Source organism: Nymphaea colorata, chromosome 3 (genome assembly GCF_008831285.2).
Source record: "Nymphaea colorata isolate Beijing-Zhang1983 chromosome 3, ASM883128v2, whole genome shotgun sequence".
NCBI lineage: Eukaryota > Viridiplantae > Streptophyta > Magnoliopsida > Nymphaeales > Nymphaeaceae > Nymphaea > Nymphaea colorata.
In genome coordinates this window covers 705487-730620 of record NC_045140.1, presented here as the reverse complement: position 1 = coordinate 730620, position 25134 = coordinate 705487, and the positions used below count along the sequence as shown (strand labels likewise).

Genomic DNA, 25134 nt, shown 5'->3' with positions numbered 1-25134 from the left:
ACTTAACTGATTCATGTTAGACAAATCGTTCAAAGTGTAGACATTTCCGATTATTCTTTTCTGGGCCCTGGATTCGGAAGGCAGGAGGAGTGAAAGCTTCGAGTGCGGGATGCATAATCTTATAATCTTCTAATATAATCTAAGATTAATAATCTAATAAAGAAGAATAGACTTTCTAATATCTACCAGCGTCTCCGAACAACACTGTGACGATGTAACCTTTGCTCTTTCTAGAGCTTTCTGCCACGCCTGGAGTTAGTTGTAATACCATGGTTGATAAGAAGAGCCCAATAAGAGTTGGGCAGACTGAACTTGAAGGTCGGCAAAACAAAAAAATGCTGCAAAATGAAGAGGAAAATGCTTCTTTCACACCGACTTCATTCGTTCGCACTTTGTATCGACTTTGCATTACGAAAAGTCCGTCAACTAGGGGAGAATGAGGAGAAGGGTGGGGGCTTCGGCTTTCAAACGAAATACTCCGACATCCCACTTCTGCTGATGTTAAGCTCTAATTCTCCTTGAAAGGTGTGCAAACTCAATCCCCAATTGCTCCATCTTGTCAAAGGCAACAACAAGAAGGATATTGTATTTGTTGCTCTCACTTAATATATTTTGTCGTAAGGTGATACTACTTGCACATGCTACACTATCTCTAAGTACACCAAAAGAAAGAATAAGCTCAATTTCCATGAATTACTAAAGCATGCTCACCATCAGTACCATTGAATAAAGGATCAAGTTGTAGCAAACAACCTTTAAAATAAAAGCTTGAAAACCATATGATAATTGTATACATATTGCGACTAGGAAGAACATCCCAAAGCACCAATTATTCCAAGGAGTCCTTAGAAAGACAAAAGGACAAAGTATTAAAGATATGTTGAAATACTAAGTTCAACATAATGGCTTACAAGAACAAAAGTGCCAAGGAATAGGGAAAAAAAAACAACAACAGTAAGATACATTAGTTATTAAAATCATGCCAACTAATGGCTGCTGCCAAAGATTCTAGCAGGAATGCCTTGACAGCTCCCATTGCATAATTAATCTATAGTGAGGGAGTATAGTTGTTCAAAAGCAGAGAAAATTCAACTAATTAAGTATGTTAGATTTTTTTATATGGCCACTGCACCATCAACATAAAGAATGATCACTAAAATTCATAGAAAGAACCTTTGAAAACCAATCTTGAAAATAATTATAAAAAATGACTAAATTTCCTCAACCTCGTAATTGAATAGAAAATCAGACAATAAAAGAGCAAATATGAATTCATTGAGAGGCAAATTTTATGGACTGGAAGAATTTTCACTGACCAATACCACTTCTTTTCTCCAACCATACACTTGAATAATTCAAATGAAGTTCCAAACCAACCAGTTTTTGGTTCTCGAATACCAAATTGACCAATTAACTCCCCATAGCACACACTTTTTCTCTTTGATGAAACCAGCAGTCGATGGGCAGACACTAATATTGTGGATTGATGCATTTTAGTTGAAAGACCTGAAGTGGCAAAGATGAACTTCCTGGACTACATGTATATATAGATCAAAATGAATACTATGCCATTGGAAGGAGGGGTTCATGTAAGAACATCTTTGCTAATGAAACATTTCAATGCTTCCTACCATTACTTCAATTGCCAACTTCACAGAAAGATTGTGAAGATAAGGTCCCCATGAAGGATAAGAAACAATTCTCATTCTTTAAAACATATTCGCTTTTACTTATAAAACTGTCCACAAAGTACCAACAAAAAGTCTAATTAGAAATGTCAAGATACTTTTGCTTTCCTTTGAATCAATGAGACTTTCTTGGCTATACTGTTACACTAGAAAGGGGCAGACTGCAAAGAATTCTTTGTCTATGTTGCTTTGGGTTGTTTTTTGTTTTCCTGTCTCCTGACAATTTGGGTAAGGATGAACTTCTCTCTCTCTCTCTCTCTCTCCCTCTCTCTCTAACTAGTATGCAGCATAGCTGGTTAGACCTGCAGCACATGGACAACATGTCTTAAGTTCAATTCCCGTAGGTGTTGTACTCTTGGTCAGTATAAAGAGTTAGGAGTCGAGGGCGAGGTCCTGCTGCTTTCAGGGCGGCGTATGGACCTTTGGTTTTGTATCATTATAAAGACCTGATATACTGTAATCAGATGATTCAGATATGTTTAAGACGTAAAAGGTTAAAGTACTAAAATGGCCGACGACACCATGTACATTTATATTAGGTTCATATAAGCGAAAGTGATTAAAGATTCGATGCTTAGAACAACAAAAATGAATGACATCGACAAAAGGGTGTGGAAAGAAGAAAGTGAATAATTGAGATCTGAACTGAACAAATTTGAAGATTCAACAATAACATGTTAGAAATGCAAAATCCGCTAATTTCTTATAGTGAAGGTTTTACCAAACTACAGCAGATCATTGGACATAAACCAATCTTGGTGCGATCCTTTCTTATCCTATATATTTTCAGATCTGACATTTCTTGTGGAGCAATTGGCCGTTAGAAAATAGAAACCGAGAATGTATGTGCATGTCATAACGATGGAATCATAGACGTTACAAACAAATACTGATGCTGGTATTCTATCTGTTGAATTCTCTCATACAGGAAAGACAACATCGAGATTACTGGAAAGAGAGATAGACTTGATGATTCATACAGTAACTTTCTTGAAGTTCGCTACTCATGCTCGATTGCTCTCGCAATATCAGGGCAGGTTCTACACAGTAAGGACGATGATGTATTGATCTTGTAGAGCATGTTACTTTTGCATCAAGATAAATACTTCTGCTCGTTAAGACTTAAGAGGGCACGCTTATGAGTTTTCTTTGCAAATTAGAAAGACATCCATATTGAAAAAGCTCGCTGGTCTTTTTAGACGATTCTAGTTTCGTCCGAATTAATTGAGAAGGAAGGAAGATTTGTTGCTGCTTTACTTCGGATCTGAAAAAGGATATCTTATCGTCAAAACATTCCCCTCCCTTGTAGTAACTACTGATTTTTTCCTCTCCCTCCACCTCCCCAACTGAAATCCTGTCAATGATAAGGAGGAACCTCGCTCATGCCATCCTTTTCTCTCTCTCGCAAAACAACATCACCACCATCACTTTCCCCTCTTCTCCCTTCTCTTCCTTCTGCCACCAACATTTCCCACACCTACCACCACCATCGCGCCAGAGCCGGAAGAAACTCCCGCCTGCAACCGATGGCATTTACCGCACCAATCCCCTCGTGCACCGTTCTCTCCCTGAACGAAGCCGTACCTCATTGCCGAAGCCTCTGCCGGACTGCGCATCTCGTCGCGACGTCCAAAGGGTATGCTCGTTGCTATGCCTTTACCGAGACCCCGACTTTGATCATCTGTTCGATGGGTCTATTTCAGAATTCGATTCGGAAATGATCTTGGGTGTCTTGATGAACTACAGACGCCTGGGGAGGAAAACCACATTGGCGTTCTTCTCTTGGGTCGGCTTCAGATTGGGCTTTCGATTTGATGATAGGGTGATCGAGTTCATGGCAGATTTCTTAGGCCGACGAAAACTGTTTGACGATTTGAAATGCTTGCTGAAGTCGGTTTCGTCTCACGGAGGGTCTGTTAGTCCTAGAACTGTCGCTATTTCTATAAGGTTTTTGGGTAGGCAGGGGAGGATTGGGGAAGCTCTCAGCTTGTTTGAAGAGATGGAAGCGCAGTTCGGATTCGTTCCGGACAATGTGGTGTTTAACAACGTTCTCTACGTTTTGTGTAAAAAGACTCCTCTAGATGAAAGCAGCATCAATTCAATGGCTGTCATTGATACTGCCCTTTCGATGTTTAGGAGGATCGAGTGCCCGGATAAGTACTCGTACAGTAACATCATTGTTGGGTTGTGCAAATTTGGTAGATGGGAGACTGCTCAGAAGATTTTTCATGAGATGCGTGACGCAGGAATGATGCCTACTAGAAGTGCAGTCAATATGTTCATTGGTGAATTATGTGCATCAAAGGTAGGGAACGGGCGGACTGGGAAAATCAGAATCAGTGATCAATACCGATCTATTAGCATACTGGTTCCGGCTTTTAGGAATAGCAGCGATTGCTTGGAGCCGGCCGTCGACATTTTCTGGTGGTTTTGGGATATGGGTGTTCTTCCCAGCACCTTTGTCTTAACTCGTTTCATACAAGGACTTTGTAGTTTGAGAAAAATGGATGAGGTCTTGAAGATTTTGAAGGTTGTGGAGGAGAAAGGACTGGAGTTTGTGAATGAATGGTATCCTATCGTGATCAGAGGTTTATGTGATGTTGGCTCGCTTGATGAAGCTTGTGAAATGTTTTGGAAAATGCTTTCCCATGGACTGAATCCGAAGCTCAAAACTTACAATGCCTTAATCTCTGCACTGTGTGAAGCTGGGGATCTAAAAGAGGCAGAAAATGTCTTTAGCGTCATGAACAAGAAAAGGTGTGCTCCTGATGGTGCGACTTGTACCTCTCTGCTGCATGGTTGGTGTAGGTGTGATAATTGGGAGGCAGCACATGAGTTGATGAATCAGATGTTGGATGTTTATCTGTGCCCTGATGCTAAAACTTCTGATTCAGTTGGCAAACTAATCAGGAAACATGGGCATGTTGACCTATCACTTAAGCTGCAAGCAAAAATGGAGGCAGTGATCCTACGTAACCATTGCAAAGCAGGTCGCTTGGGACCTGCGTATGAGAAACTAAGCTCCATGCTTGCCAGAGGAATTTATCCTCCACTTTATGTTAAAGAGTTATTTGAAGACACATTTTGGGATGCTGGAAAGTGGGAAGAGGCTCGTGATCTGTTGAAGCAGATGAGCTAATCCATCTTCCGACAAAAGCTTTTTGCTACGGTACTTACTGTTTTTAGACTTTTCCGTTCCCTGTTTGTCATCATATTTCATCAATGTAGCTCAACTCTTTGGTGGCTGTTCTACAATCTTTTCTCAAGTAACTACAATCTTTTCTGCGTAGTGACTTGAAGGATAGGCAAAGATTGAGATGACGGATTTTGAGTACAGAGATACTCATGTGCATACTTTTGATTTTGTCAGGAAACATGGTTATTCACTCGTCGTGGACTCTTGGTTAAAATGAAGCCGCTCTGTTACATAACCATTGCAAAGAAGGGCCCACATATGAGAGGCTTACTTCTGTTATCTGTGATTTAATTCGTCCTCCTATTGCCTTGGATTCTTCTTACCGCACCGATTTTGGGAGGCCAGAAACAGGAATTGCTTGGAAGTTGTAACCTTACGATCATATGAGCGCGTCTGTATCTTGCAAACCTTTCCGTACAATAGGTATGGTATTGAAATTCCTCATGTTAGCGACCCTGCACTATAAGAGTGTGTCACAAATTTTTACCAAGTTGGACTTGGTAGAACTTGTTGATATAATCACTTGAATCGTTTGTAAGATTGTCTTCTATGTTATACTTTTCTTGTGCTCTCATTGCAAGGCTTGTTGTTGTCTTCATATAGGTAGTGGTTGCCTCCCCGCACCCAATCACACGCCACCCATGTGAAGTAGTCGCTAACTGTTGTTCATATAGTGTCCATGCTCCATGTCATGCGTGAGAAATATAAAAACAGTTCTATCTGGTACCTTTGACGTTATGGAAGAAATGAATATTCTTCTACTTACATGGACATTATTGAGAATTTATTAGAAACGTTTCTGCAACAGTCTTGGCATATCTGCTCCATAGTATCTTATTTCATGTGTAGAATATCTGCTAAATCCATGAAATTGACTGGGATTTTTTCCACGGTCTGGTTTGACTCCTGGATTTCATATGACAGTCTTGCCTGGATTGGACTTTGTAACTTGATCCAGTCGGGTTATTCCATTGGAATTTTAGAGTCTCTTTGGGAAGTGTTATCAGGTTTGGTTCCTATCCTCGACTTCATAGTCAGCTGCTTGATTATTAAGCTATCGGTGATCTTTGTTGTACCCTCTGTTTTCCTAATATAGGTACTGTTGCTGACCTGTTTTTTCTAGGTGATCATTTCTCAGTACTCACAAATTCGTGGCATCACTGGCTTGCATTCCTTAAAAGCACACAAGTAGGTCATCTGCAACTTCTACTTCAAGAGCGGTAGACTACTAATGCGTCATTGATGCTTTGCTTTCAGTTCCATGCTTCTACTGTTTCGATGGGGGTGTTACTGTATGATAATCAGGTTAAAAGCAACTTCAGCTGAGATATCTCTAATCCTCGCATCATTCTTCTACCTTGAAGTGGCGAACACCTGCAGGAAGCAAATCGCTGCCAAGGCTATGTTCCTGTGCTTTGTTCTTCACATGAATCTTTTGTTTAAATCACTTCTCAGATTCGACTATGGGACAATTTGTTCATTATTTGTGACCTTTTGCCCATCGGAGTTGTAAAGAACGTTTTCTTTTTTGTAGTTATATCAAATGAGAGCACAATACATAAGCAAAGGTTGAATTCAAAGAATGCATGTTCTTCCAGTGTAAAGATTTTCAAGCTATGGCTGGGCAATTTTTTCCTTGAGTTGGAGACAGGAAATTATTTTCTACCTAGTGCTATATGTTACTTTAGGCTCTATGAAGGAATCATAAACGAGAGAGCAAGCTTGCACTCTTAATGGAGACCGATTGAGTATTTGATGTCTACACGCACTCATTTACCTGCCCCTAAACATTAATTTTGAAAGGGAGAAACAAAGATGGAGTCAAAGATGGAATGAGCCAAAGAAGTTTGACAAACTCCACTCCTGTCATCATTTACTCCACCTAAACCCAAAATATAACCTTAAATCTACGTTATGATGGAAGCTTCCTAGTGCCTTTGAAACAAAATGGACACCCTCCCTCTCCCTCAAATACATGACCCAGATATGCATGTATGCAGCCACAAATCTTATTAGCAGGATATTGAAGTATAAAAAATCAGTGTGATTTTGGTTTTCTCTCAAGAAATCGCTTGCATGTACAGTTAAATATATAGATAAATTTGATGTCAAATGAAACTAAAATTAACAATTTCAAGCCAAGTGATTTTTTACAGTATGCACATGGAAATATACACGCAGGCAGATGCACGCAGTTAGAGATGGCAACAGTTAGGACTCGCTTTTTTATTTTTGTTTTTCACGCCGCACCAGATCTAACCTTCAGCGCTCTCGGATTATTGTACTTTTGAATTTTTTATGTTTCTATGTTTGTTGTTTAGTTGCGTTCATCGCATTTAATGTTCTGATTCGGGACTAGGTGAATTTGGTCAACAGGATCAGTAAGTTATTTTGGGATCACGCATTAAACTCAAATTAGATGTTCTAAGGAGTTCATAGGAACAGCCAATTTGTGAATGCGGAGTGGAAAAATAAAATTGCAAGGTCGCAACCCCTATATATGAATGCCAACGCCTCCCATGCAGAATTAATTAGAATGCCGGGATCTAATGCAACACTACAATAGAGTTGTATCAATCATGTTATGGACATTACGTGTCCAATCTTGACATCCAAAACATAATGTGTTGAAGTTCTTACAATTGTTTTAAGCAACCAACTGCACATAGGGAATCAGTTTGCAATACAAAGGACTTGGCCAGCTTCAGGTTAACTGAGGTAAAGTCATCTATGTACAATGTAACATAGTATGGATGCTCATAAAACTTCCCTCAAATCTGAAAGGATATTCAGCCAAGTCGTAGCTGCTTATGGTTTATCCTCAAAGCCCACAGTTCGGCACCAAGTAACTCGGACAGAAAGATAACCATATGAACATGTCAATCAAAAATCATGGTTTCCAGGCAACGGTTGCTCTGCTATCTGTCCATACTGCTGATTTGATCTTTTCAACTGCAAAACAATAATAAATCAAAAAATAAATTTAAAACTCTAAGCATGAAACATGGAATACCAGAACCAAGGCAATTTAGCAACTCAGTGAAATGGAATTTATAAGAACTGACAGCAAGGTATGCAAAAATGCAAAATTTGGCATGTTTCAAGTAGGGAAGTCAGTGGGTAGGGTTTATCTGATAACCAAGCTCATATTGAATGCAATTGGTTGGGTTTGGCAAAGAAAATAGGATGCAATTACTATCTGGATTTGGATTCTTTATGCAGTTTCGCATTGAGGATCAAACTGACTCAATTTGAATCCAAATCTCAATAAGTCAATCTGAGGTCTTAAATTAGTTACTCCTATTTGGATTCAGAATAAATCACACCCTACTGCAAATTAGGTCAAATCTGAAAAAATCAAGTCGTAATTATACAACCCCAAGTCAAAAAAGATCATGCCACTAGCCACAAATCAACAGATGTTGGTAAAAGTCTAAACCCAAACTATACGGCCATCATCCTAGCAAAGGAACAGCCTAGGATAATTGCAAAATTGACATGATCTTAGGTAATAATTTATACTTGGGATTAAATTTGCCCAATGCTCACAGGATGAACCAAAATACCTTTTCTATAAGAGTTACAGCAATGGATGCATCTGCACTTCCTTGCTTCAGGGATTCCAAGCGTGAGCGAAGTGCACAATTTTTCTCACCTGCCTGAGACAGCAAAAGATTAACTAATGGTACCCACAAAGAAAGTAGGAACCAAAACTGGAGTCAAGCACTGCACTTCTACCAACACAAATTGAAGCAATGAAAATAGTCAGCTTAAAATTCAAACCGCATGAAGGACCTCCTTGTCTAGGTTATAGGTTTGCCAGGATAATTCACTTCTTCGAAGTTTCATGCACAATATATTGCATCCAGAGCCACAAATATCAAAGACCTTTTAATTTATTAACCACTTGAACCAAATATAGTGTACTTATAGAAACTTCACAGAAATGAAGAGAAACACAAATCTGAGTTCCTTCTTGTACCTCCTCTTTTATTTAGGTAAAATCTACATAAAGAGTTTTCTTATTACCTGATATTCTTTCGAGAAAAGAGAAGGCCAAACTATGTTGGCTGCCCGCTGCCTAAATGACGGAGCAAGGAGAAGAGGCCCTGTGACTCAACAAATATTCTTATTTTTCATTTGCTGAGAATTTTTTCCATAAAATGAGTCAATTCACGTTTAAAGGTACCAAGCGTAGTCCCATGCAAAACTATTCCAAGAAAAATCTCTGATGCACAAGATGGATGTGGAAATTCTAAAAATCTTGACCAAGAACAAATCATGAAAATCATACTATTAGCTGAAAAAACTAAAACTGTTTAGAATCCTTACAAAATCCGATCTACATATTGGAGCTTCATGACTTTTCTTTTGAATCCATCCATATGGTTGAATTTTGAATTTAATATATATATATATATATATATATATAGAGAGAGAGAGAGAGAGAGAGAGAAACTGAACCATGACTCTTGCATTTATATGTCAAAACGACAGCTGATTTGAGCCATCCGATGTGTTATTTTTTTATTTTTTACTTTCTCTCTCCCTGATTCTGGCTTCCCTCCCTCTTCCTCCCTCCCACTATGCCCAACCACCCATCTCCCCTGCCACCGCCTCATTGGGAGGCCCGCCTGGTGAGGCGTTGGGCGATGGTGGTGGAAATGGGTGGATTATTCCACTCATCCTTCGTTTTAAGTTTTAACAATATAGGGAAAGAAATATTTGGGAAGGAGAGGGAAGCGGCCACTGGAGCCTTTTCCCAACGCTAGCGGGCCCACCGGCATCGGGAAAAGGCGCTGGCGGACAACAGTGATGGTGGATGAACAAGAAGGGGGATGAAGGGACTTGGGAAAATCGGGCAAGGTTGGGGAGAGAGAAAGTGGGGGAAAAAATAATAAAAAAATCATAAAGTAGATAGTATCTAAGCCATCCAATCTAAAGATCGGACAACTCAGACTCATGGTTCTCTCTCTCTCTCTCTCTCTCTCTCTCTCTCTCTCTCTCTCTCTATATATATATATATATATATATATATATATATATATATATTATATATAGGGAGAGAGAGGAGGTGAAATCCGCCAGCCATCTGGATCTCCATCCAATCACGGTTGTGCATTGGACAGTGTACAGTGAGGTCGGAGGTACCTGGATGGAGAAATCCAGGAATACTATATATATATATATATATATATATATAACACTCAAAAAAGCATGATTTTGTTTTTATTTCTAGGTTTTCAAATATGGAGATTACATCTGTAATGGTGTGTGTGTGTATATAGCTTATTCATAAAAAGAACCCTAAATGCATTTATCATGATCCATTTGCTTAAAGTACGTGCTTGAACCATGTTTTTACTCACTTGTGACTTGCATCCTCATCACTCATCAACCTAAGTTATGTTTGATGCATCATTAATCTTGGGATGGAAGCTGATATTGAACTTCAAGTCTTTACCTAGAGCTTCCTAAATAATTTTTTTCCAAACTCTGCAATAAACAAAGGATCTTACTTAAATACTACAAGTACAATAATTCAATGCATTTGACAATATCACTAATATACAAGAGGTAAAACTCTCCAGGAACTGACAGGTATAAATCAATATAAAAGGAATGCACTTAGACAATTTGGAGTTTATAACCCATATCGAGTATGCTGCCTCCTGATCTTGGGGTTTTCTATGTACCTATGTATTTGCATGATTTGTGTATATACTTATACGCAAGGTACGTTCACTGGGTATATAGTATATACATTCATATACAATGCACACACCTCACACATGTATACATGTGCAACTTAGCAGCTTTGCGGCAGAAGATGACAATAAGTGAAGCTGGATCTGGTACCAATATCTGAACCAGCTAAGGTCATGCCTCAACAGTTTATCTGTTCATCAATGAATATGCATTTATGCAGCATGAATTTCTATATTTGTCTACTTGTAAATGTGCAACAAGAATACAACCGTTTCCTTTTCTTTACAAAAAACGGAGACACAGATGATCAAAGAATATAATGTACAATATAATAACAGAAGCATCAAATTCAAAAATGTCTATATCAATTTAAGGATAAAAGAACAATTCAGCAACTTGCACAATTGGACTTCATTTCCATATGAAATACATGGGAACACAGAAAACAAAAAGCATCACTTTACCCATTCAATGTTCAAATGTTAACAACAGTAAGAATGATAGTAACAACAGGTCAGTCATGCACATCCCAGATTGTGCCCCCTACCTTCGCCAACATGGTCCTCAAGCAATGGATCTCATCCAACTTTATGCTCATAAGCTGTTCTCTTACCTGCACTAAGTCTGTCCTGCATTGGAAATGTTACTTTAGTCCCTAGATATAAACCGAACACATAAAACTATGAATAAGAGAAGCAATCTTGACAGTCAAAATTGCTACTAGTCAACCAAATAGATGTTAACAGATCTTGGCAGAGCCTAGGATTGCCTATGTGCTTTAAGCATTATATATATATATATATATATATATATATATATATATATATATATATATATATATATATGTATATATATATATATATATATATATATATATATATATGTATATATATATACTGACTTTCACATTTTAGAGTCACCCAGCCATCTAATCACCGTCTGATCTATTATGATAGATGGTTAAGAGAAAAAGGTGATGGGCACTTTAGTCATCTAGTATTAGTTCACACATTTTTTTTTTGTTTTTCTCTCAACCATCCATCTGCTTCAAATGAACAGCCTTTATTAGATGGTCGGATGATTCTAAACGACCAGAGATATCATTACCTCAATATATATATATATATATATATATATATATATATATAAAACTAATAAAATTCAATACAGAGTGACATATAGTCATAAATAGGCACATATAAAATCACATAAAGATCGGTAGAACTAGACCCATCCTAAGTGGTTAGATGAACATAGAACCTGGGACTAGGTACATTATGCAGTCCTCCTATACAAAGGCAGACCAATAAAATGCAGTACTAATTGTTAAACAAATAAAGTTAATAAACTAAAGCATTCTCAATGAAAACCTCGAACATTATCAACGTGTAATAATTAAAATGGTATGATAACACAAACACATTAAACATTTCATAACATGATAATAAGCACAGAAAAGTTTGAAAAATCAGACTTAAAGAAGTCAAACAATTAAAAGTTTTCGAGTTATACAGCATAAAAAAGGAAAAATTTACAAGTAAATATCAATGTTGTTCAATGTTATATAGCATTATAACATTCCAAATCATATCATTTCCTGAATGTCAACTGCTAAATCTCTAATTCTAATTTTTAAAACAAAAACCCTATGCCAAAACCTAAGCTTTCTAATCTACCTTAAAAGGAAAACGAGGCCAGAAAAATTTTTAACATAATCACAGGTTTGACGTTAACATTGCTTATCACAAAACTGTCTTATATTATAATTCTAATAAACAAGAAAAATTCTTAAAAAGATAATACATATATATGTTAAAGCCTTAAAGGATGGCTAACAACCTAAAATAACATACAAATATCCAAATCCAAAGTAAAACAGTATACGAATTGCAATTGTAGTTATTACTTAACAACTATAAGCATGCATGCACACACGCTGGCCCAAACAGACCCACAACTTTCAAAAAAGAAATCATATGGAACGACAAAAAGTAAAAAAAAAAAAAAAAAAAAAAAACTGCAGAAACACAAAGAAGGAAAAGAAAAATATGTCTCGCAAAAGAACAACGAAAGAAAGAGAACAAAAATTAAGTTGTAAAAAAGAAAGTCCAGGCCATGGGCACCTAGGAGGCCCAGATTTTCAAGGAGATGTTCTGGGTGTTTCAAGTGGCAGGTCACTTAAGAGCAGCTGTCCAAGGCAAGGCTATGACAACATATTACTCAAATGAGTTTTTGGCCAACCCAGCCAGTTCAAGGTCTCTAGTCAAAGTGGCACTGAAAGCATCCCAGCGGGCCAGCCAGCAGCCAGTCACACTTTTTATTGAGCATGTGTGACTGAAAGAAGGGTGAAAAAGCAGTTAATACCAACATATCATGAGTATTACTGTTCAGGAATAAACTGACTATCATATAGATAGAGGACCCCGAATTGCTGGTGAATGAACCAACTTAACCAAGCTACTGAAAAATGTAATCAGCGTGTCACAAAGTTGGAAACATCTTCACAGCAAGGATCGTGCTTCTTGGATCCCTTTGCATTTCTTCAGGAAACTTTGTTTTCTTTGTTCGCGAATAAACTAAAATGTCAAGATCCTTTGACATTTCTGATTAATTTATTCCAGTAAAAGTCCTCTGCTTTTACAGATCGTGAATGTCCATAATGTGATAACATACCAGTTTATTTATTCACTCCATCTTACCTATTTTTAAAGCTCTTAGTTCAGTTCAGAGATTTTTTTAACAAATGTCCAAGTAGTCAAAACATGTTATCATTTACATGACATAAAGGATCCTCTCTTTGGGCAATGTTGTAAAATGTATAAATAACCTATATTAATGACTAATGAGTCTCCAACAAAATAACAAACTTTTAACATTAAAAATTAGAAAATTTACCAAGTCAGAAAAAATACAAAAATAATGGGAAAAAATTAAATATTAAAAAACTCTGTATTTAAAAACATAAATTGTGTGAATATAAGAAAATAATAAATATGCACATTTTCATTATAATAATCAAAATTAACTACTTAAGCAATAAATTTTTAACATGTATGTTCTACTCCTTGAAGTTGTGAAACAACTTAATGGTTATAAAACTTGAATTTTTTCATTTTGGGGGATAGGCGTAGGCACTTGTAAGAAAAAACATGAAAGCTGTTGAAATAGATTGTAATGGGGAACCGGGTCCAATTCTGGACCCGGTCCCATGGGGTACGGGTACCGAGGCTGGCTCGGTACCCTAGGCGGCACTCTTTCTCTCCCTCCTATATAATCTTCACTTAAGTGTAATTGTTAAATTAAGTGAATAGATTTTCTCTCTCCTAGGGTTGCGGTGTGCACATAGGTTGGAGCTTCCCATGGTTTTTTCCTCTTCTGAGGTTTTTCCACGTATACTGTTTGTTCCTTTCTTCTTCCTTCGTGTGTTGCATGTTTCTACATGGTATCAGAGCCAGGTTCGTGAGATCGTTCGGCTTCGTCTCGTGTTTCCGCTGTCGCCCCTGCGCCATTGGAGTATGCCGCGCCGCTGCCTTTGGGATCTTCTGCGCCGCCGCCGTCGGACGATCCAGCGCCGCCGCCGCCGGTTGCCGTTTGTAGCTTCCGCTGCCGTGGGTGTCTCCTGTTCCGCCGTCGGATGATCCAGCGCTGTCACGCCTCTGCGCCGCCGCCGTCGGGAGATCCAACACGCCGTCGCCGACACCTAGGGTTCCGTGTGGTGCTGGTGTTTCAGCCGCCGCTGTGTTGTCTTGTTGCTGCCTGGTGTTGCGTCTGACTTGACTACTTGTGATGGCGGAAGAGATCGCACCTAAAAGTGATGTGGCCTTTGACGCAGGCAGCGCTCCCAAGAACGAGATCTTGCCGGTCCAGGTCACGCCCATTCGTCTGACTAAAGACAACTATCTCTCCTGGTCTGCTGCTCTCGAGATTGGGATAACAAGCCGTGGTCGTCTTTCCTATATCACGGGCGACAAACCGGCGCCCAGCAAAACTGATCCTCAATGGGCGACGTGGGTGTTGGAAGACAGTCAGGTTAAGGTGTGGATCATCAGCTCTGTGTCCGCTGATATTCAGCCTCTTATTCTGCGGAAGCCGACTTCGTTTGATATGTGGACTGTGCTTGCGAGGATGTATGGTCGCAAGAAAAGGGTTCTGCGTACGTACCAGATTAAACGCAGTATTTATTCTCTGAAACAGGGTGACCTGTCTGTTGCCTCCTTCTATGCAGCCCTGAAAACTAAGTGGGAGGAACTTGATTATCATGTGAATGATAACTGGGACTGTGGTTCTGATCATGCCCGGTACTGGGAAAAGGAATGGATGGACCGGACGTTCCTTTTCCTTGGAGGCTTGCGTGATGAGTTTGAATCTATTCGGAGTCAAATTCTCAATTGTGATGAGATTCCTGGAATAGAAGATGTTTATGCTAGAGTGGAATCAGAGGAACAAAGACGCCAAGTGATGCAGATTGACCCCAGTCATGGGAATGGTCCCTCGGCCTTTGTTAGCCGTTCTTCTGTGTTTGGCCAGCGCCCTGTTAGGCGATGTACACATTGTCACAAGTCAGGACATTCTGTTGACTTTTGTTGGGATCTACACCCTGAGAAGAGACTTGTTCGTGGTCGCCCTCCGTCTAGTCGGCGAGGTTCTCTTGTGCATGACTCAAATCAGAGTGGTTCTTCTAGTGGTGAAAAGTCGAGGCTTTCCTCGGATCAAATCAAGGAACTACAAGCTTACATCAGTCGCCTTTCTACTACGTCAGAGGAAAAAACCACGGGAAGCTCCAACCTAGGTGCACACCGCAACCCTAGGAGAGAGAAAATCTATTCACTTAATTTAACAATTACACTTAAGTGAAGATTATATAGGAGGGAGAGAAAGAGTGCCGCCTAGGGTACCGAGCCAGCCTCGGTACCCGTGCCCCATGGGACCGGGTCCAGAATTGGACCCGGTTCCCCATTACAATCTATTTCAACAAAAGCAAAAGCCATGAAAGCACTAACTTTATTGGATGAAAATTCATTGTCACATTATCGTGTACGGGTATTATACGGCAAGAAATTTCTCAGGTATAATATGCCAAAGTTGTATATCTCAGAAAAATCTCGTCAAATTTTTTTAAAAAATAAAACATTTAGTAAATCCTGAAAATGATAAAAAATTAAAAATAATAATAAAAAATACGAAAAAATGCGTATAATATGCATTTTTCACTTTTTTTTATTTTCTGGCATTTTAAAAAAAAAACTTGTCTAATTGCCGTTTTATACAGCTGACTTATTTCTCGGGTATTATACGTGTTTTTTTTCAAATAATACACAGTTTTTATTACAATGGATGAAATCAGTCCTAAATTTCAATTTTTTGCTTTAAATGTGTAAAGATATCTTTCATGATCAACTTAATATTCTGCCTTAAGAATTGATATAAGTCCAAAAAAGACTTTCCTAGTTTCCTTCAACATCTTCTTTATGTGATACCATATACCATAGTGTAATATTTGGAATAGCGGTGTGATAAGTTACACTTCATACAATACAGATGCATTGTGTAATGTAATGCATCATACAATATGCTATTATGTACAATACCGTCCACAGGTATATGGAGTCATTGGCACAAATATCATTTTCGGGTTTTCACTGACAAGGGTTTCTCAGGTTTTAATAGGAAAATTCACTTTTTTCAGAAAAGCTTGAGGAAACCTTGGAATTAAAAAACTAAAAACTATAAAAATAACATAGAAGATTATGAAAATATGATTTTCAGCTAACTTTCTTGATAAGAATTAAAATTAGTTATAAAAAACCCAAAAAATGAAATATATTTTTAAAAGTCTTTTTTGAAAAAAAAAACTGGAAAAGAAATGTTGTAATGAAAACATAATGCTTCCTCATGTTCTCATTTTGGTGACATTTTCAAACTATAACAATTTTTTCACATTTTTTTTGTTAATGTGATATTTAAAGAAAAAAAAGTGATACTTGTGCCAATGCATGAAATGTGATCACATGTTTTTTCAAAAACATATGTTACTAATTTCATATATGCTATATACATATCTTTTCCCCATTTAACATGAACCTGAAAAATTCTTGTTTGCTGTTTCTGTTTCTCAAAGCATTTCTCGGTACTATTTCAATTTTCAAGTACTCACAACCTTGGATCATTACAAAGATACAAACAAAACTAATGAAGAGTTTCAAAACCAAATTACTTATCATCGTGAAGAATGTCCAAACTCTGCTCTTCAACCAGCTGCTCGACCAATTCAAAAGAAGTATGAACCTGGCGCAAAGATTACAGCAGTAATAGCATCAGAAAGAACAGTTCAAATTAATGCAGGAAAACATAGGATGCATGTAAAAAATGCCTTCTTAAATGGAAATTAAATGAGAAATTCTTTATGACTCCTCAAAGATACGATATTCCTGATGGAAAAGGTTCTTCATTTGAAGAAAAGTACTTATGGGATGAAATAGGCTCTGAAGGCCTGGTATGATGGGTTTAGCAATGTGATGAATTCAACTAAGGAATTGTTAAACTTCTCTATATTGATGACATGATCATCATAGTAAGTTATCAAGATGGGTAAACAAAAACAAGGCAAACTCTAAAAAATGGGTTTGAAATATCAGATTTAGGTTTTCTAACATATTTTCTTAACATCTAAATTGGTTGTTTGCAGAGAGGCTACTAATTTTCACAAATCAAGTTTGTTGCTGATGTTGTCAGCAAGTCTGGGACAATTGACAACAAGGTTGTTGACACACCTGAAGTTCCTGACATGAAGATGAGAATAAATTATCAGGAACATTATCCTCAATTTATTGGTGATCTCTCCTACTTGACCACTAAGCCTGACATTGCATATGTAGTTCATGTTGCTAGTCAATTTCAGCATGCTCCTACTATAATTCATATGGGAGCAGTTTTGAGAATTATTTGGTAACCAAAGATAATATTGACAAGGATATTTTCTTGTCTTCCTCCTTTCCTTTTAGAATTAATTGCTTACATAGATGCTGATTGGAGAGGTGATCTGAAATAATTGGCACTCTCCTATTGATCCTTGCATATTCCTACACACATCGGTGGTCTCATAGAGATGCAAGAAGCAGCAAAGATCTCTTTGCCATCATCAGAAGCAGAACATGGAGCTATAGCTTCAATTATTATGCAGATTATTTGGTCAAGGAGTTTAATCAAGGATATGGGAATCAAGATTAAAGGACCAACCAAATTGTGTTGTGACAACAAAAGTGTCATTTATATTGCCAACAACTATATGTTTTATCAACAAATCAAGCACATTGAGATGGATTGCCATTTTCTGAGATAAGAATTCTTGAAGAAAACCATCGAGTTCCCTTATTACATTTGATTTCAGCTAGTAGAGTTTCCAGTTTGCACCCAAGGGCTTGGTGCTTCTAGGTTACCTTTTCTTCTTAGCAAACTTTAGGTGAGCTCACCATAAGTTTGAAGGGGATGTTACAAATTATGCATTTTATTTTTCTATATTTTCCTGCAATTTTTCCTGATTTCTTTCTGTATTAATTGAAAGAGTCGTTGAAGACTCCAAGGGCTAGAATTCTAGTCATTGGGTCTCCAACAATCCTTTTTTATGCTCCAGCTAAGGGACCATTTGGTCCCCTGTTCAGTGTATAAAGCTTTGTTCTTGAGATTTCATGTTCTTTTTCATGCCTTAGTGCACAGTTCTGTTCTCAACCATTGTTGTAAGTGCTCTCTTGAGAGAGTTTTTGGTGTATGAACTATGAAATATAGATTTATATCTACATCTTGTACTTTTCACACCTCCACCATATCATAGCAACATCAATGCATAAAGATAGCCCTGCTAGTGACAAATTTCATCAATTCATCTAAGCATAAAGAGCTCCCATCTATGGCTTTGAAAAGACAAAGAGAAGCAACCTGTGTCTCATGACAAATCGACTCAAACTCCTCCTGCAAAAATAGATGATGATTTGACTTTTAGTACAAACTACAGACAACGGTATTTTTTACTGAAGAAACAATTTCATACTATTAAAAAATTCTAAAACATGAAAAACTACCAAAGAGATGCTTGAATAACAGAAGACAATAAGAGGTTCATGGAAGCCTGCAATACTTCTCAGAGGAACAAATATGAATCCCTAAAACCTTTGGGCTCACTGCAGCAGATAACTGTTCCAACACAAATGTAGAAATTTATTTCAATGGATTTCATTAAAAGACTTCCCAAGGCTCAAGAAAAATTGATGATTCTTGTGGTGGTGGACAGGTTTGTCAAAGCATGTGAACTTCATCGAGCAAACACACCCTCGCAGCACAAACAACGACGTAATTGTTCCATGAAAATTTTGACAAACTCCATGGTCTCTCATGTTAAATAATAAGTGAATAAGATACCATATCCCTTTAAAACCTTGAAAGAAATATTGCATACTGCAATCTCTGTAGATGAGTACGGCCAAACAAATGCAAACAGATGGTCAAACCAAAATGCTTAAGAGGCGATTGAAAACATCTTATATTGTTTTGCAGGAAACCAACCATATAATTGGCCTAAGTGCAGGGTTCCTTTCTTTTCTTGTATGTTTGTGTTTGAATGTGATGGTTCTGCACTCAAGATAGGATGAGAGATTTATAATGAACCTGGTAGCATGTTCAATGTGAAAAAGATCCCTATGTTGTGATGAACTTAAAGGACTAGAATGTGGTTATGTTCAATTTTTTTTATCATTTGAAGGATGTTAATAGAAGATGAAGACCAACTGGAAAGGAATAGGACATTGTCGATTTGAGGAAAGAGAAAAGCAAATTAACTTCTGTGATTGACAACAAATGGAGGACATTATATCAACCCTTAACTTTTCATTTTGACAGGCAACCTGGGTTAGGCAGACTGCTACCTACTTATGCTAAGAGACATACACAAGCTCTTACTTCAATTTGAGCTCTAACCCAGGCCCTTGGAGGAGTGGATGGCCTATGTCAACCTAAAGCCTACACATCCAAATGCAGACATTCACTTACCATCAAATTTGACAAGCCAAAGCCACACCCTCACTAACAACCAACATGAGCAACCTCTTTCAGAGTCTAGCTATCGCATTCAATTCTATCTGAGTCTATTTCACATGAACTCCAATTTGACTCTTGCATCGGACATTAAAATATGGAAATACTGTAAATTCCAAAAAAAATTGCCATCCATTTGATGCACATCAGGGAATACCTAACATCACACATATAATATACGGAAAAGGATCAAGAAGCTGCATTTATGTGGCAATATTTTGCTGGACTTGTACAAAAAAATAAAATAATCAAATATTAAAAAATAGAGGTGCATCACATATTACCTGCATACTTTCATGCAAAGAAGCAATAACCTAAAGAAGAAAAGAGGAAAGTATGTTATTTAGCAAGAAAAATTGACTTTCAAGAAAACAAAAAATATGGGGCATCTTAGTACATTTTTCCAAACTTCAAACCATAACTAATATCTTCAGAATCTGAGCTTTAGAAAAGCTACAAGGACACACAGCTGAACATTGACATAATTGTTTAATCATATTGTGCATCGTACACTTAATATTACGCATATAATGTGGATTAAATGTAATTTCAAGTTTCCATGCATAATTAAGGAGAATGAATAACAAAACCATCAACCCACATGCACAATTCATAAGATGCATCCATTTTTAGCAGTCATTCTTAGCACATACTCAACATCCCCCACAAGGCTATAAGGGGACTCTTGAGGCATTGCTTATCAAATAGATTTTTTTCTTTTGCTTAATCATTTATTGCTCAAATATGATGAGTTCAGTATATTATTAGTGGAACTTATATCACAATAGCAGTAAATATTGTATATCTTATCTAGAAAATGAACCTCAAATGATCAGATAGAGAATAGAGATGCATCTAGGATTCAAGGTGCTCATATTTGCATGATGTAGGAGAATTTATTCTTACAAGATGTAAAAAGAATCTGTCGATTCCCTAATAGATTTGTTTTATATCAATCTTCTTCCCCTAAATATATATCTTTTTTTCCTTCGTATAAAACCAAATCAGAATGGTTTAAAGATAAAATGAGGTGCCCTTGACAAAGCATGTGCAAGGGCTATCTAAGATTTACCCCTAAGAAAAAAAGGTCACAAGACAAACGAGCCGATCCCTGGATCATCACAGAGATACATAGCTAGTTTGTTACTAACTGCTACTAACAAGAATACAAAATAAACTACAGCCCTAAGACCACTGTTAGAATATATATATAGCAATTTTATCGATTAACAAGTTGAAAATTTATCAAATGAACGTTAAAGTACCTTTCAGGATGATGGTTTGTCTACACAAAGTGGATATGGAGGTTCCTCCTAGGATAATCATCCATAAAGGTAAAGTAGTTTGATGACCATTGCTTTTTTAGAGACTTCAAGAAGTATGCCATTACAATTTTCAAGGCATTTTGAGCTGTTGATTGTTTAAGCCCTTGGTTTTTCTTTTTACACCTTCAAATAATGTGCTTCCAAGTTTTTTATTTGTTAAATAAACTATGTAGATCACATCTATTGATCTGATAAGTTCATCAGATGGTTTTACTTCAGGCCCTCAGGGAACATGAGGGCACAAAAAACTTGGGTCACACCATTCAATCACTATATATGTGTGTTTGTGTGTGTGTTTATTCTTTCCTTTTTGATATCTTTCCATTGTGCATGGTTTCCTTTCATTGGGTGGATTTTGGTTATTAATATAATGACTAAGCTAGCAAGTAGCAAGTGAACTAGCACAGCAGCTAGCTCCCCTTGTTTCTCTATCTTATACATATAAAATATGTCTCCACAAGTATAAAAATGTATATTTGTTATTATGTGCTTCAATGCAGTGGGTACCTGAGCAAATGTGCTCCTACTGTTATTTCAATTGTCTTTCTGAAATTTGACCATCAACAACCATTTTTGGTCCTGTTGAAATTTGTGCAATCACATCATCAATCAGAAATCAAATCAATGGCATATAAATTAGACAATGCCACAAAAATGTTTCTTAAGCCCCATTATTCTCACCAATGCAAGAGTTCTTTGCTGAATTGGATGGGAAGGATGGTTTTCAAGGAGGTCAACTGGCACGATTCTTCACATCTTCAATTTTGACATGTCAAGGAGGACCTAAAACAAGTCCCTTGTGAAACCTTTTTTCATCTTAGGCATAGGCAGAGATGGAACCTTATTTTTTTACAGACATCATGTGTGACAGCATTCTGGCAAAATATATGGTAAAGGTGCTGAGTTTATCCATTAAGAGCCAGTCTAATTAACAAAGCAAAATGGCACCATGGTGCAATATGCTCTAGTTAAAATACACATAATTTTTTCAACAAATGAAATTCCTTAAAGATAATTGAGAAGATCCATGGAATCAACTGGACTATAAAGCCAATTCAATAAACCCACCTGCAGTAATAGCTTGTGTAATGTTTGGCGCTCACCATGATCAAGAACCGAAAATGCACTATCAAAATCCTACCAAAAAAAATCGATATATTGAGCTTATTCGCCAAGATTTGTGATAACAAAAAACTAAAGATGATTGGAACCAGTTTGCATAAATGGACTGAGGAAAGCATGTAAAAATATAAAAATGATATAGCAAGGTTGACTAATTGCTTATCCTGAGTTCTTACTTCACAGTTCACAGACTCCTGCACATATAAACATGATTCCTAAATTTGTTAGCTCTCCCCTGTCACATAGTTGTCGGCTGCAAGTTTGGGTGCATCAGTTTTCAAAAAAACCTGGGTGTGGAGGCAACAATACATACATGTGTGTACATGTCTGTGTGTAAAAGTGAAAAATAAAGAGAAAGTCTCTCATTGTAATAAAAGAGAATTCTAAAAGAAGGTAAAAGTTAAATACAACTGAGTAAAATTAGTTTCCTTTGCAAATGATAAGAGAATAGATGTTTGTAACAGAAAGATATTTTCTGAAAAACCCTAGGTCCCTAACCATTGTTAACCTCAACCTCAGCCATGCCTCTCCAGCTGCAACCAAGTAAGTCTTATTCCTTCCTCCTTCTTCTTCCTCCTGCTTTCTTCTTCCTCCTCCCTTCTCCTCCTTTTTTTTTCTAAGAGCATCCGAACCCACAGACTGCACCCAGGTCACGTGGACGAGGGTGCAGCACCAAATGTTAGGCCCATGCATCATACATTCTCTTGTACACATAAATGCATGATGTGGGGGAGGCAACCAAAAATGGCACATTTGTGTATCACAGGATCTCTTGCACACACATGAGCGATGCGGGTGTGGCAGCCAAAATAGCATGCTCATGTATCACAGATTCTCTTGCACACACATATGCACAACATGGGTGCAGCACCCAAAATGACATGGCCATGTATCATAAGCTTCTCTTGCACACACATGCGCACAAACACACACAAAATAGATAGTATATGTATATGTTCCTCACTATGTCACACAAGTGCCAATTGAATGTGCAGAAACCATAAACAACAAAATTGATAATTAATTATGTTATAAACGAGCTTAAACAACCAATTGTATGGCACTTGAGTATTTAAACCATTAAAAATTTCTCAAACATCTTTAGTTGGAATTATTCTTAAGTCCTACCACATGCATTTGGGTGTTAAAAGTTGAAACGGGTATGCCATTTATCACAGAAATGTTCTTATGTCATGAATTAGCAACTTAATGAGTTAGGTTAAGCCCTTAAGTTGTGTGTCAATTGTTTGCCGTATCTTTTTCTTTATTTTGTTATATTCTTATATATGATACTCATATATATATATATATATATATATATATATATATATATATATATATATATATATATAATTTCTCAGTCTAAAACCATTTTAAAAGAAAGATAAATTGGTGTACGAAGCCTCTCAGTGTTCAGTCTTGAAACATGGTTTATTAAGAAATGATACTCCTAAAGAATATGACATGTCAGATTGAGGTTCCCATACACCAACAACGGGAACAGATGAAATTTCTACAAGATAACAGATCTTTTCCAGGCGGACAAGCTGCGGGAAGCCAAATTGTGTGATTTAGACAAAGAAGATTTATGACAAAACAACCTTATCAAAGAGTCATCTCATATAGCCTCCTCTACAAGTGTAACTGCAGCATAATGGAGCTAATTCCAACAGCATGCGTCATGATCCACATGTTTTGCGTTATGAACTTCCAATTGCTAGCTTGGGTATAGCTTCGAAGGCATCATGTAGTTAAGCTGAAAATCATCAAAAAAAGTTACTGAAGATAACAGGAAAGATACAGTACCTCCCTTGGACAGGCAGTCAAAAGTGGATGGATTGCAAGCTTGAATGACTTCCTAAGGTTTAAAAATCTCAAACTGGAAGCTGGTTGCGTCATGGAATCCATCCTATCAATCAACAACAAAGACCTAACGAAATGTATCTGGCAAAAGAAGTTGCAAAAAAAGACGAATGTTTAATTATTCGTTCATCAAACGAATGCACTTAATAACTGTTATGTGGGAAAGCAAAAAAGAAGAAATAAACGACGAAACAAGGAGGCAATGAAAAGAGGACTCTCGATGATGTAAACGCCCATACGACTTGCATTAGCAGCAACAAGAACATCATCCCAGGTCTGGAGTCCTATCAGTGAAGATTGGGCTCTAGTTTGCACGTCACAGCATGACATTATGTAACAATATCATGCAAGTATCTTGTTAAAGCCAACTTCAACAGAACAGCATACTGTTTTTCCAATTTAATAGAAAATCGCATTGTAGGTGATGAACAAAGAGGCTCTTGATCAAGACAAATTCAAAAACAACCTACCAACAACAAATCTGCTTTCCTAGTCATCGTCTCAAATACCAGAAGTCAACAAGCCCTAGAATAGGAACAACTAGAGAGAAAGAGGGAGACTCACCGATTAAGGCCACCGCCGGAAGAAGATCGCCGGAGAGGGGGAGAGAGAGGGCGGGTTGCGAGGGTGGCGATGATATTTGCCTCTTTCTTTCCCGCGCGTCCGAGGATTTGAAGGCTGAAATAGATGGACCTTTTCTTCGATTCATCCCGCGTATCAGGCGACTCGTGACGTGGTCACAAGGAATTTATTCCACTCTTTCTCACTTTATTGGTTGTTGATAATAGAGAAAAAATAGAAAACGTATTGATTTGATGACATTTAACAATACACCTAAATTTTTAACATTTAAAGAAATATATATCTTGGTTCTTCACAGTTATTAAAAAAGCCTTCCGTCAATTAAACCTTAAGTTATCGTTAACTTAAATTACGGTAATGAGATAAAATGGTTAAAATATCTCAAGCTTCATGCTCAATTAGTTTGTTTTAGCCTCTTTAACTATGTCATATAATATATTAACTTAAGTTTAACTATATATAAGCTGGTTATCTTTATTAACAATCAAAATTAGTTATTTGCAATGAAAATATCAAAAAAATTTATGTGGGTACTTTTTTTACAATGCCAAAAAACCGTGCAAGC

The 25134-nt window shown here is 37.3% G+C and overlaps 2 protein-coding genes across 5 annotated transcripts; one reads left to right on the top strand and one right to left on the bottom strand.

The window, feature by feature from the left end:
* The first annotated feature begins 2869 nt into the window (after window positions 1–2869).
* LOC116249572 (pentatricopeptide repeat-containing protein At1g77360, mitochondrial-like) lies at window positions 2870–6622 on the top strand. 4 transcript variants are annotated; one of them, XM_050076489.1, is made up of 5 exons: window positions 2873–4857; window positions 5059–5307; window positions 5809–5891; window positions 6008–6072; window positions 6190–6622. In XM_050076489.1, exon 1 carries the CDS (start codon window positions 3049–3051, stop codon window positions 4825–4827), a length of 1779 nt encoding a protein of 592 aa, XP_049932446.1. In that variant the 5' UTR covers window positions 2873–3048; the 3' UTR covers window positions 4828–4857; window positions 5059–5307; window positions 5809–5891; window positions 6008–6072; window positions 6190–6622. The 4 variants fall into 4 exon arrangements, with proteins under 4 accessions (XP_049932447.1, XP_049932446.1, XP_049932445.1 ...); XM_050076488.1 differs by having other exon boundaries at window positions 6142–6622; XM_050076487.1 differs by having other exon boundaries at window positions 6008–6622.
* An 830-nt stretch (window positions 6623–7452) lies between these two features.
* LOC116249610 (uncharacterized) lies at window positions 7453–24720 on the bottom strand. Its single transcript, XM_050077119.1, has 9 exons — window positions 24552–24720; window positions 23931–24033; window positions 22071–22139; window positions 19962–19991; window positions 18526–18558; window positions 16808–16878; window positions 11141–11222; window positions 8451–8543; window positions 7453–7836 (listed from the first exon to the last, which is right to left on the bottom strand). Exons 2-9 carry the CDS (start codon window positions 24030–24032, stop codon window positions 7768–7770), a joined length of 549 nt encoding a protein of 182 aa, XP_049933076.1. The 5' UTR covers window position 24033; window positions 24552–24720; the 3' UTR covers window positions 7453–7767.
* Window positions 24721–25134: the final 414 nt, after the last annotated feature.

What these genes read in the sequence shown, in the direction of transcription:
- LOC116249572 (XM_050076490.1), top strand. Translation starts at nt 3,049, where the DNA reads ATGATAAGGAGGAACCTCGCTCATGCCATCCTTTTCTCTCTCTCGCAA.
- LOC116249610 (XM_050077119.1), bottom strand. Translation starts at nt 24,032, where the DNA reads ATGGATTCCATGACGCAACCAGCTTCCAGTTTGAGATTTTTAAACCTT. An exon ending in TGAGGACCATGTTGGCGAAG is followed by an intron (nt 8,544 to 11,140) that starts GTAGGGGGCACA and finishes TTGCTGTCTCAG; the next exon opens with GCAGGTGAGAAAAATTGTGC. An exon ending in CTGTAACTCTTATAGAAAAG is followed by an intron (nt 7,837 to 8,450) that starts GTATTTTGGTTC and finishes ATTGTTTTGCAG; the next exon opens with TTGAAAAGATCAAATCAGCA.